The 14355-nt window shown below is 30.0% G+C and overlaps 1 protein-coding gene across 1 annotated transcript; it reads right to left on the bottom strand.

Moving 5' to 3' along the window:
- Positions 1–6908: 6908 nt before the first annotated feature.
- Positions 6909–12057, bottom strand: LOC106317012 (homeobox-leucine zipper protein HDG10). The gene is made up of 10 exons (XM_013754873.1): positions 11939–12057; positions 11740–11857; positions 11240–11431; positions 10341–10853; positions 9644–9739; positions 9335–9544; positions 8733–8913; positions 8041–8309; positions 7828–7917; positions 6909–7482 (listed from the first exon to the last, which is right to left on the bottom strand). The coding sequence occupies exons 1-10, from the start codon at positions 12055–12057 to the stop codon at positions 7099–7101; spliced, it is 2172 nt and encodes a 723-aa protein (XP_013610327.1). The 3' UTR covers positions 6909–7098.
- Between the last annotated feature and the right edge of the window lie 2298 nt (positions 12058–14355).

The raw sequence follows: 14355 nt of genomic DNA, 5'->3' as shown, positions 1-14355 counted from the left end.
GTAGCAAACAAGGCATCTATGTTTGCCAACGCAAATATGTCCTTGATGTTATCTCTGACAGTGGAATGCTTGTTGCTCAGCCGGTGGACTTTCCTATGGAACATAATCATAATCTTGCGAAGGATGCTGGTGAAGTATTTCGGCACCCTGATAAGTATAGAAGACTTGTAGGGCGCCTTGTCTATTTGGTGATTACTCGACCTGAGTTGAGCTACGCTGTTCACACTCTTGCACAGTTTATGCAGACTCCGCGTACTCGACATTGGGAAGCTGCATTACGAGTGATCCGGTATCTGAAAGGAAGTCCATGACGAGGCATACTCCTTAGTTCGGACAGTAACCTTTCATTAGCGTCCTACTGTGATTCCGATTGGGCGTCCTGTCCTCTTACCCGACGGTCACTAACAGGCTACGCAGTGATGCTTGGAGGGTCGTTAGTTTCTTGGAAAACTAAGAAACAGCAGACAGTCTCGCGCTCGTCGGCAGAAGCAGAGTATCGGGCAATGGCTATGACATATAGTGAGCTAACGTGGATTATTTCTCTACTGAAGACGTTTGGTGTCCGCCAGCAAGCGCCAGTACAGTTCTTTTGCGACAGTCAGGCAGCAATTCATATTGCCAACAATCCGATCTTTCATGAACGTACCAAACACATAGAAGCTGACTGTCATTATGTTCGAGATGGTGTTCAAGCAAAGATAATAGCGACCAAGTGCGTTAGGACTACAGAGCAACTCGCCGACATTTTTACTAAAGCGCTTGGGCATCAGCAGTTTCAGTATCTACTTGGCAAGTTGGGTGTGCTCGACTTACACTCTCCAACTTGAAGGGCAGTATTGGAGATTCGGGAATATTCCTCATATCATATTGTTGTACGAGAATATAGGAGTCGATATGTATCATTAGATTTGATATCATCTTGTAGAGATCTTTTCTTTGTTGTATATAAACCCACGTTGGGTGAATGAAATAGATATCAGTTTCTTCTCTCTTTGGCACTAAGTAAACTACATTTCCTGCTGTTTTCGAACTAAAACTTGATCAGGTGAACTTGATTTGTAGTACTTATAAGTTATAAATCGCAATATTTCACAGATGCAAGCAGAGTCGGTGATATTAGCATTAGTAGAAAACAACATAGAGAATCAATTAGGATCATTTGTATGAGTGAGTGAGAAAAAGAAAGGTAGGTGGGTCCATATACTTGGTATTGATAAAGTCCATTGTCTATAAGCTTCTAGGATCTTAATTATGTGGTTCATATTTATTCCCCAACATCTTTTGTGCCTGCCGCCTTTATAGCCAAACGGGATAAAAGTGAAGAATCAGATATTCTTCTGAAATAAAGACCTCTGACTTTGTGATAATCAGTAAGAAAGATTGTGTGGTGTGTAAAAAAGGGCTAGACCAGTGAAACTATTTATGGACCAACCGTTCCTTTTGGATTTCGAATGTGGTAGAAGCGGGGTCAAAGTGAAGTAAGAAATAGTGTTTTTTTAGAGAAGTAATAAGAAATAGTGTTGGGACAACTGTCACAATATGGTACTTATAATTTTTAAGTGGTAGGTCAAAGTGAAGTAAGAAATAGTGTTTTTTTAGAGAAGTAATAAGAAATAGTGTTGGGACAACTGTCACAATATGGTACTTATAATTTTTAAGTGGTTGTAACGCTAGAAAATATAATATTTGTTGGTATTTATAAATATATGTCTACCGCTCGAATTATTGTTTTCAATTTTAAATTGGTATATATTATAATATATATTTGTATATCAATTTTTAAAACATAATAAGTTTACGGTATATTTTTTTCATTGAATAAATTGTTTCAAACTTTCACATGTATTTGTATCTTTTTATATATATATATTTTTGGATTATTATTTCATTATTAAAATCGTAACTATATATATAAAGATTAGTAAAATATTATTTTATTGTCATATTCAAAGATATTGTAACATTTCACAAATTTAGAAAGTTTGAAAAAAATTAAACTTTTCGCTTCATAGATTTATATTATCGAGTAAATAATTAAACATTTAGTTTTTGTTTAATTTTTCAAATAAACTATATAGTTTTAAATTTGTTTTCATTGGTTTAAGGTAGTAAATATTAATCATTGTTAGATAATATGATTTTTGTTATTTAAAAAAGAATATTTATAATTTTAAAAGTTAACATCGACAAATATTTAAATAATTAACATATGGAGGTATAGTATCACAATTAAATTATATCTATTTAATTTATACTATCCATAAATCCAATGGATCATCTATTGTATAAATCTAATTATTGATAGCCCTATAAAAATTTCTGGTATACCCAAAATTTAAATGATAAGATTAGAGATTAAATGTAAGATGATTTTCTAAGAATATGTCTATTTTAAAAAAATCACACATGAATCAAGGTCGTGAATTCTGTTTTAATATATAAGATACAAAAAAGGAAAAGAAGGAGGAATACCTCCCACAACCTCATTAAGCAAATTTGTATTTTATCACTCGCTGCTGAAATTACTTGGAAGGCCCAAAAAGCCACAGAAGAATTGTGATCTCAAGGAAAGATAATCTATACTATATAAAAAAAACACACATGAATCAAGGTTATGACTTCTGTTTTAATATATAAGATACAAAAAAGGAAAAGAAGGAGGAATACCTCCCACAACCTCATTAAGCAAATTTGTAATTTATCACTCGCTACTGAAATTACTTGGAAGGCCCAAAAAGCCACAGAAGAATTGTGATCTCAAGGAAAGATAATCTATAGTGTATAAAAGTTGAGGGTATAAACCTTTGAGAGCGTCCACGTAGGATTTAAAACGACCAATCGTATTATGACACATCATTATATTAGTTTATTTTTTATAGAAATTATTTATATTTCTAAAATTATATTAAAAACGAAATTAATATTCTATTTTTAACTTAAACTAACAAAATAAATATTAACATTTTACAACTTGCTTTAAAATGTTAATTGTTATAGTGAAATGGGAAATCAAAATTTTAAAAATTACCTGTTAATAAAAAATGTATATTATCTAATAAAGTAGGTTAATAAAAATTAATTAGTTTTAAAAATGTTATGATTTCCAAATTTATTTATATGAACATAAAATAGGCTAATGAAAAAAAAATTGGTTTTTAAAAAATGTCATGATTTCCAAATTAATGTATATTAACAGAAAATAGAAGTTTTAATACTTAATGTGAAAATTTACTTAATATAAAAATAAGAAACTTTCTAATATATGAAGTATAGGGTGAGTATAAAAGTGGATGGTTGAACGAAGATATATATGCAGTCTCTTACCTGAAGACTACACAGCTCGCTTTCATATGGTTGAGAACGTGTTAGATTTTTGAAGAAGAATACAAGTTCTTGGAGAGCTCCCTGAGAATCTGAGAGGTGAGTTTATGTACACCGCTTTACTAAACAGTTAAGCAAATAAGACTCTCGATAGAGCAAAAGCTGCTTTCAAGAAGATGAGAGAACTAGGTTTTCTCTTGAAACCTTTACCGTACAGCTCCATGACGTTGCTATACAGCTCTGTTGGGAACCGAGGTAAGGTCGATGAGATCTTGAGAGGAATGAACGAAAACAACGTTAAGCTCGATAGCCTCACGGCCCTCACCGTGAACAGCGTTTTGCGAGTGTACGCTGCTGAATCTGATGTGCGGTCAATGCAAAAGCTTCTGGCTGGTTGTGAAGCGATCACAATGCTTCATGTGCGCACAGCTCTTGACATGGTTCCAAGAGAGAAGCAAGAGAGCATCGGAAGTGAAAGATCACGAGTCGTATGAGGAGCTCATGAGGCTATACGTGAAGCATGAAAGAGTAAAGATGTTTACCGTATATGGAATCTATACAAGAAGACAGTAAAGCTTGACAGTGAAGGATTCAATCTCTCTTGAATTCTAGATGATATCAAAGGAGTAGGAGATATGTACTACAAAGAGTATGAGTGGTCGGGTCTTGAGTTTGATGTCCGATTCCCAACTATGTTGGTGTCTGGTTTTCACAAAAAAGGAATGATGAAACAAGCAGATATACTTATGAAAAAGAGTACATGATGTAAGAAACATAAGATGTGATAATAAACCAATCACTTCTTTGCTAAAAAAAGAGGGAGAAAATTGGGAATCGAGCGAAGCCTTCACACTTGAGAAACCTTATCAAGAGTCTAAGTGACTCAAATAAGTTCTCTAAAGCACTTGAGGCATCTTCAGGGCTTTGTGAAAAAGAGGTGGTCAATCTTTTTTTTTGTGATCGATCTTTTTCCAGAAGATATAATGAGAAAGTGTTGGGTTTGAAAGAAGCTGATAAGTTTTTCGAAAGAAGCATCCAAATAAGATCAAGGGCTACGCCTACGCTACATTCTTAAACACCTAACACGAGATGTTACCAAAATGTTAATAAAGCGGAGGCTATCTTCGAGAAGATTTTTTAACTTTATATCTATCTTTTAAAGTTGTTATTAGTGTAGCAGTTTTAAGTATGGGCAATTGATATCAAAACTGCTACACTAATAACAACTTTAAAAGATAGATATAAAGTTAAAAAATCATCTAAACTGATAATATATCACAAAAATTTCTAAAACCATCTAAAATAATACCAGGTTGTTATTATGTTCTTTCTTGAACCACTATATTATTTCGCTTTCATTGAGTTTACAACTCTTTTATCAAAAAGCTACTAACAAGAGAAATTCATTTATATGAAATACATATTGCTAAAAGATAACTTCTTTATGAGTTTCAAGACAAAAAATTGCTTAATAATCAGCAGTTAAATTTTTATCAACACTTTTTATTATATTTCAGCACAAATTTTAAAAGATAATACGAACATAACCTTATAGAAAGCTAATCAATATATGCTTTAATTATGAAGCAAATCTAAAAGTAAGTGTAGTCAACAAATCTTTTTAAAAAAATTATAATCATTAATAATAAAGCAAACTAAATGATTTTTCATCTCATAAAAAATATTGAATTCAAGTTTATATTAAATAAAACTTCCAATAAAAGTGCTACGGCATATTAATAATAAATTATAATCTGAACAATAAACTTAAGAAAATGATAAGAAGATTAGTCAATATGCATTCATCAACACGATAATACAAAATATAAAAATACAACTCAACAAACCAAAAACAAAGAAATCTTACACAAGATTACAAGAAACATTCAATGTAAAAGATATACTAATTTTTTTTTATTAGAAGTTACAAACTACAAAATCAATTCTCAAATTATGTGATAGGTTAGAAAAGGTGTTACAAATCTTCATGTAGAACTACAGAACAAGCAAACATTATTTATCTTACCATCAACTAATATGTGACATACTTTTGGAAAGTAAAACCAAATCTATTTAATTCCATTATACAGTCATATAAAGTTCACTACTATATATCATAGTTAACTAAATAAAGTAGAAGATAAATCTAATACGCTAGATTCTTTATATTATATCTCAACATACAAAATATTACTTAACTTAGTAAACCTTAGTTATATTTGTATTTTTTATCTAAGAAAAAATATTTAATATTAGTTATGTTTAGCAAAATATTTATTGTGATTGAATTTTTATATCTGAATATTAATACTATCACATACATACATTTGTTAAAAATAAGGAAAATTATTTCAAATACATATCTGCACACAATAATATATAACAATCACACATTCAGTTTAAAATTTTCTAAATAAAAAGCAAAGTTAAATATTACGCATATAGATTAATCTCTTATGTCAGTCAAATAAATAAAATTGATAAAATAAATGATACAAATATTTAATTAAAATAGTATAGTTGTGCTTATAAGTATTGAGTAATCTATCTAATAATTAAAAAGTAAAATTTTTCTTAAATAATATAATTATGTGTAGACACAAATTATAAATAGATAGATACTAAATGGTAAACAAACTAAAGAAAATATTATATACAAACATAAGTAGAGAAAAACAAAAATCATCATGTTTTAAACATTTTCATAGACATAAATATTATATAAATTAATATATTTTGTAAATTCGCGCGAGTATAAAATCTAGTTTTCAATACAAGTTGAACAACCACTTCTTTTTCAATCTACGATGATATACGTTGTAATGCCTTCATTGTTTCGAAATATGTCAATTAAACTTCGAAATGGAAACGAAAGAAGAGTGCTTGTGATCATACATATATCCAAAATGGCATGAGAAACTTATCAACAATAGAAGCAAAGAAAACTCATATGTGAAAACGTAAATTCGAAAAACGTACTTTGCGGCGGATGCTGCAAAAAGAAAACAAAACTTAACGTGTTATTCTTTCCTATAAAAAAAGTTTCATCGAAATTGCCTTCATGTATTAGAGAAGGATGAAGACGCATCAAAGTTCTTTAAAATTTCTTCACAGATCTTCTGGACTGTAGATGTCCTGTAAGAACATAAAGAACAAGTCGAGTCTAGTGATATAGTTCCCTACAATATTCCCCTTGGCATAAACGTTCCCAGAACACAGTATTTATATATAAACGTTACTTTATTCCCAATCACGGATTTATCCGGGATTTCAAGTTTAGTCCCGGGGTTTGCCTTCACTGACACTTTGCCCTTGAGAACAACACCGGAGCCGAACCAGACATCACTAGCGACCTTAAGACTATCAAGCTCAATTATACTCGGGATCGACTTGAACCGGCTAAGGAAGCGTGACCGAGGTACACTCACACCTAAACTTACATAATCTTCATCAATTAGTGATGAAGATCATATAACATACTATTAAATAAAACTTATTTGAATAGAAATAAATACTTGAAAATGAAAGCAATAACAGCTTAGATAATCTTAAAAACAATATCATAAAGAAACAAGCCAAACCGGCAACAAACATAACATTGTTTTATCTAAGGGCCTTCCCTTAGAAATCAAATTATTATAAGTTTTTAAACCAACCAAAAGCATGAAAGATATGAGTTTGATTCAATAAAGAATCATCAGAGAATAGTCTTCCCACTCAAAAACATTAAAAAGATTTAAAGAGAACGAAACTAGTTTGAGAACTGTGAAACAGCTCTCACTGACCATCATCGCAGTTAAGCATGCCTTTAACCCTTCTAATAGTCGAGCTAAGCAAGGTATGGACTTTGGTGGTCCATTCATTCATTTGGTCTTCTTCAAACATAGTCGGACCAGTGACGAGGATCTGGAAAGCCACCGTGAGGAGCGTCTTACAATTGTCGAGGCCACCGTCTAGCTCAGCGGCAGAAGGAGGACGGCCGTCACGGGAGATGACGAAACCGGATGGGAGGATTGGAATGCTTGAAGGATCGACATTGCCTAAAAAGGCAGCGTGTGCTGTCCTTAGGTCCACTGGTGCGTAGACCACCATACCTCCTAATGCGTCTATGAAGCTGTCTTGTATTATCATCAAGGCACCATTCTCCGTTGCACTTGAAGGCTACATAACATATTCATATACAGATAAACGAACCATTAGTTATCTTGTCAAAAGAATCAAAGTTAATGCAATGACAAATACATTAAACTGCAATGTAAATACTTCCATGAGAAAGTAATATAGATGTGGGTTACTTTGAAAACATAGAATATTTGATCTACTAAAGAGATGATGAATCAACTTGCGGTTTTTGACACCAAAAATGTGAAACATATATGAACGTTATTTAACTTAACTCTATCCATTGAATTTTTTTTTGCACTTTATCTATAACAACATCTCTATTGAAAATGTTAATGTATATTATTAGCTCTTAAAAAGAAAGAAAGAATGAGTAATGTATACCTTGAGGATATTCACACAATTCTTATTGTCTGCTCCAGTGACAAAGCGAGCGACCTCAGTGACCGGACTCGCTTGGCAGAGAACGTCCCACTATTTTTCACATACAACAAATAGATTTCTTGTTAATTGACAACAATGTGAAAATAACTACATTTGTATCAATAGATATGGACTTGTGCAATCAAAAGATTCTTGGACTTCCAAGATTCTTACCTGGTGGCGAACCTCAAGATTTTTGAGGAAGTTGTAGACCTGGAGAGGAGCCAGAGGGAGACATAAAGATAAACCAGCGCAGACAATGAGACCGGCAGGTTGACCTACTTCTTCGTTTACCCGCACCGATATCCTAACTCCGCTACTGTTGGTTGCAGTCTGTTGCGAAAAACCGGATTTTTCAGGCATTTTTAATATCCATGCGAAATTCTTCGACATTCTTTCTCCTAAATCCATGACCCTCTTTCTTCCGTCCATGGTGTCCACAACTATATAAAAAAGAAGAAAATAAAGTATTTAAAAGATTAATTAGGCACTATAAGAGATTCATGTTTAAACGGGTGCTTAGATGTAGCCTACACCAATTTTTAAAATATCGTTTTAAAAAAATTTAAAAAGACGTCTAGATGTAGTCTATATTAATTTTTAGAGCACTAATATATGTATATATATAAGATTTTTTACCTAATAAAACTAGCATTTGTCAGCATCGTTGTTGCATATTAGAGTTTTTTTTCCAAAACTCAAAATATTACTTTCTCAAAGAAAAAAAACTCAAAAGATTATGAATAAAAATAATTTGTTTTGTTTTTTTGACAAGGGTTTAAAATCATTTGGCTCACACATCACAAATATTAATTTGACCAGATTGATATTATATAGTATGGGATTCTGATAAATAATATATGTACCTCCGGGGAAGTCGGTGGTCGGCAAGCCAGAGACGGAGTAGAGAGACAGCCTCTCACACATTCTCTCAAGAGTAGCGGTCCAACGGCGAGCTCCGTAGCCAAAGCCGCCGCATAAGAGGTCTCTGTAAATCCGATGTGCCCGCACTTTATCATTTACTTCCACGTGCTCCATCCACGTCACCTGCTCATTTTTCTCTCTCATAGTTTTAGTTTCTATATGGCATCGCCAAAATATATTGCCATGTTTTACATGTTTTGACTATTTTGTTTTCCAGCAAAATAGTGTGGTATATTTTAAAATAATGATCAAATCACATTCTGATTTTTGATTAAGAAGGCAACTGAAAAGCATTTAGGATTATAGTAAATGAATCAATCACATTCTAATTTTTGTAAATAAATAAATATATTTTCTTTATAACCTCAGTAGACGTCATTAGTCAAAATTTGAAGTGATCTAACACCGAACGATTTTTAATAGTTTTTGATGTAAAAAACCTGGCTAGATGCTACCTTAACAAGATATATGAAACTATTTAAAATAAGTGAAAGCATATTTATATATATATATATATAAATTCTATTTAGACAAAATATGAGACCTTAGAGTGACCATTGGGCAAGGCTTGGATGAGACAACCGGAAGGACGTTTGACGCAAGCCGGAGTCTCAAACTCAAACTCAAAGGCTACTTGATGGTACGAAACGTCAGCAATCACCCATACATCTTCCTCCAATTGTTGGCAACATCTTAGGATCATAAACTCTCTCGGCGGCAGCAATGGCGACAGTATGTGCAGTTGCTCATACATCTATTTAATGTATCAGCCCGTTTTTATGTGTTCACCAAGTACTTATATGTATATATTAAGAGTTAAACATAAAATTATAAAATATTATAAGATTCATACCAATTTCGAGAAGTTTCTTCGTGGATCCATGGATTCTAGCACGTGAATCGTTTTAGCTTCACTCACAATTGTTGAGAAAAGATTAGCCCATTTCTCCTGTAACAATTTATATATTAAAGCTGAAATAATTTATAAAAACAGTTTTCTTTCTTATTTGCTAAAGAAAAGGAGTTTTCTTATCAATTTTCTTATAATCATGGCATATAGACTAACAAAAATTTACCCAAACTTTTTATATACATTAATTTTAGTGAAAGGACAAAACTATAATAATAAAAGTTTAATAAAAATTAGTGTGTAATTGTAAACATCTTCATCATTTATATATGTTAATTTAAATATATACAATATGGAAGAAAACAAAAAAAAAACAGCAAAAAATTGTCAAAATATAATAAAATTCCTATGTAAAATGAATTTAAAATATAAAATATCATAAAATAAATATGGTGTAAAACAGATTAAACTAAATAAATATATAATTATTATTAAATAGTTGATTACTATAAATATAGATGTAAAATATAATTAACTATTTGAGTAAAGTAAAAGATAAATGTTGGGTCCGTAAAATTTGTCATGTGAGAAGGGGTACTAGGAAGCAACATTTTTATAAGCATTGAACACGGCTCTAACTATTTAATACAGAACAAATAAGAATATCATTTTTTAGTTAAGTTTAAATAACATTACGTACCGTATCTAAAAGCATGTTAACCAAATTTTTGGCATCCATTGGAATCACCGCGACTTCCTTGGAAGACTCAATACGAGAACTTGGACTCTTAAAATGACTGGGATTGGTAAACGTTTTCTCATAGTTCTTTTGATCAATGACGAGTCGACCATCGATTGATGACTGGATCCACATCGATTCTTCAGTTTGAATTAGAGTTATTACCTCCGTCATGGCAGTTACCATCGCTTCAGTCATCGTTACTTTCTCCATTTGAGATAGCGGCTGGAAACGTTGCAGTTGTATAGGGTTTCGCGGTTGAGGTGGCTGGCCAATGTTTATGCGTTCACGAGAGTATGGTTCTCTAACCAAGCTTGATGGCTCCACGCGATAGTTGGAAGAGCTTCCATATGTGACATGTGGATTGTTGGAAGCTGAAGCATACAGTGATGGACCATGGTGATAGGCCAAAGCATTGAAGCTAGGTCTCGAGTGGCCTTCGCTCTTGTTTACCAGACTTGAGAGTCTATCACGCTAATATTCATATTTTGATCAATAAAAACATTAGTAATGTAGATTTATACACTTTAGTTTAAGAAAAAGTATGACAGTTCGTAAAACCATATTAACAAAAAAACAAATCGACTATATTTTTCGAATCGTTTGAATCGATTGAGTTGCATAATTAAATCGACATGCCAAAAAGTTCAACTAAGAAAATCATTTTAAATTAAAAGACTTGTTTGTTTTGTATATTTTATAGATTTATTTATATTGTCTATCCATTACCATAAATATATTAAGTTTAACTCTAACCAAGATATTATAGTGTTAGATTTAAGATATTCATTTAATAAGAGAACAATTGATGAAAATCACAATACTAATTGAAAACTGGAAATTTATGCATGAAGACATACCTCTTCTCTGAGATATGTGTTATGTGTCCGGAGGTTTTGGAGATAGAGTGCGCGTTCTCCCTTCCCAGGACGAGGGCCACCACATGGCGGGCAAGTCACAGTGTTCAATGCTTCTTGCAGAGCTTCGTTCTCACGTCTTATTTTCATATTCTCTGTTCTAAGTGATGCATTGTCTGCTTTTTCACTTTGAGTCTGTAATTTATTTATTTAAAATAAAACAAATATATGTTAACAATTTTGAACTCATCTCAAAATATTCATATTTTTATTTTGAGTATGCAGATACTGTTTAAACTCTATTGTAGTAAGAAAGAAAAAAAATCTGATATACATCCAATACTTTATTTTTAACGAATTAAATAATGACTGGTAGTGTTTCAAAATAATAATAATAATGACTGGTAAATTACTCGCACTTGTTTTAGTTAAAGAAAATTAGTTCATGTCATGTACGGAATTATAGTATGTAGAAATAAATACTAACTACAACAAAAAGTTACTTTGGCTTGTGTTCTTTTGTTTTGAAACCAAAATTTGATTTGTTTTGGTTCAAGTTTCAGTTCTTCTCCCAATTTAAGTCGCTGTGAATCGTCTGGATGATGACACTCCTTGAAATACCTAAAGTTTACAAAATATTAATTAGTAATTAAGAAGTTTTTCATTTTTTAAAAATAACTATAAACTAAATTAAGATCTTACGCTTCGAGCCTTTGAATTTGATGGTTAGAGTGGCGATGGTAATTCTTCTTATCCCCATCGCTTGTGTTAAACGAAGTTTCCTGTTCATCACTTGAACTGCTATCACGACTAGAAGCCATTTTTCAGCCCAAATGAAAGAAATATGCATAATCTATTAACCATGTAAAAGCTATTTATATAGAAAACTGTGAAAGACATATGGTTTAATTTTTTTTTATTATTATTTTTCCATGGTGTAAAAGTTTTTTCTATGACCTCAAATTTTTATTAATAATAAACGAAAGGCATAAAACCTCATTTTTGTCAAATAAAAACTCAAAAACAAGACAAAATAGAATCATTTATGAAGAAAATCTCATTGCAGATTTCTTTTTTCTTTTATAGACGTTACTGTAAAGGTATTATTGAAATATTTTTCTATTTATATATTTACTAAAAAATATATTATTTTATATTACATTTCGGATTTACAGTCAGTTTCCACCTAGCGACATTGGATAAGGATTAGAGGACATACTTTTAAATTAATAATTTAAATATTTTTTTTTGTCAACAAATTAATAATTTAAGTATATTGCCTAGCTATGATTTAATCAAGGTGAGGTGTTGACAAACAAATGTTGAAATGCGAAAACGGATTTTTATCATCCCCTAAATTAAAACATAATAAAGTTTGGGTGTCCACTTCTAATAATAAGCATGATTTATTTAAATGATTAAAGTAAATTATAGAGGGATTGGCAGAGAAATTAAGAACAAAGGGACATATATATTGGCAAAACAAGTTATCCATGGAAACCAATTGTTTCAGTTTCATTATTATGTTCCAACATCAATATCCAATGTATTGCATCACGATTATGTATGCTCAAATTCAAATTAATGAAAATATAAGATGACTAAAAAAAGAATAATTAAAAAAAAAATTCAGATGATTTATTAAATTACGTTTTACAAATCTAGAGTTGGACTTTTTTTTCATGTAACTATATGTATATATATTGTCAAAAAACTGTATAAATAATTTATGCACCAAAAAATTATATATTTTAAAAACTTTATATACACAAATATGCTGAGCGCTATATTTAGCGTATTTAGTCAATTTTTTAAAATTATGAATTCAAATTTAATAAAACCAAACTTTAAATATACAAAATATAACTATAAACATATTTATTTCTTAGACCATGATACTTATAAATATTAATATAAAAATTCTATAAATAATTTTACAAAAGAAACAGACGGACTATATGTTAGTAATATCATGTTATAATTTTATATTAATTCAATTAGTTACCCTGAACTTTTTTTTTGAAACATGTTCTATACAACTGTATTTGAATTTTTTTGCTTGGTATATTCAAAATAATATTTTGTGTGTGTATTCAAAATATTATTCTATCCATATATCTTTTGTGTGCGAACTCTAAACATTGATAAAAAAACAATAATATGGTATTAGTACGGAAAAACCAAAAAAAAAAAATATCAAAGACCAATATTAAGGAAGTTTAGTATGTTCTTTGTGAAAAATCATTTTGGTATATCAACTAGCCTTTAAAAAACATGAATAAAACAAAACAAAACAAAACATAATTGATTTCTAAAAGTATTTTTTATATGGTATTAGTGAGAAAAACAAATATTATAGACAAAATTTGAATGTTGTTTAGTATGTTCATTGTTTATGTTTTAATATTTTTAAAAAATCAGTTTGGTATCAAAGAGCATATTAAAATTATGAATATAACAAAATAAAATATAATTGAATTCTATAAAAAAATATAGTTGAATGATATCAACATATACATTATCTAATTTAATTTTTATTCTAACAACTATTCAATTGCTTATGTATTAAGTTTTGATTTAATTTCATGCTAATAATTATTCAATTATTTATGTAAAATAATATTGATTTATTTTTGATTATATGATATAATTAAAATAAGCTTTAGGTTTATACAGAAAAATGACTACACTATTTTAAAGGATTTATTCATTTGCTATATAAAAAAAAAAAAAATTTTACTCATATAAGTATAAATTTTAATAAATAACTTTATGAGAATATTGGAAATCTATTTTTTTAATAAACAGAAGCTATAAAAAAAGATAATTAGATTTTTATGTAAAAAATTATAGGATTAAAATATAATTATTAAAACATATATATATATATATATATATAATAAAGATATTTGTAATTCATAAAATATAAGAAATAAAAAAATTGCAACATGTAATGATTATAACACATATTAAAAATCGACATATGAAAAATTATAGCTATAATAATGTACTTACACATATATATATATATATATATATATATATATATATATATATATAAATTGATTTGGTGCATAATTTTAAAATTTTAATATTTGATGTTTTTATTTTTAATATGT

This window comes from Brassica oleracea, chromosome C9 (genome assembly GCF_000695525.1).
Source record: "Brassica oleracea var. oleracea cultivar TO1000 chromosome C9, BOL, whole genome shotgun sequence".
In the NCBI taxonomy this organism is placed as follows: domain Eukaryota; kingdom Viridiplantae; phylum Streptophyta; class Magnoliopsida; order Brassicales; family Brassicaceae; genus Brassica; species Brassica oleracea.
The sequence above is the reverse complement of the archived record's forward strand: the minus strand, read 5'-3'. Positions and strand labels throughout refer to the sequence as shown.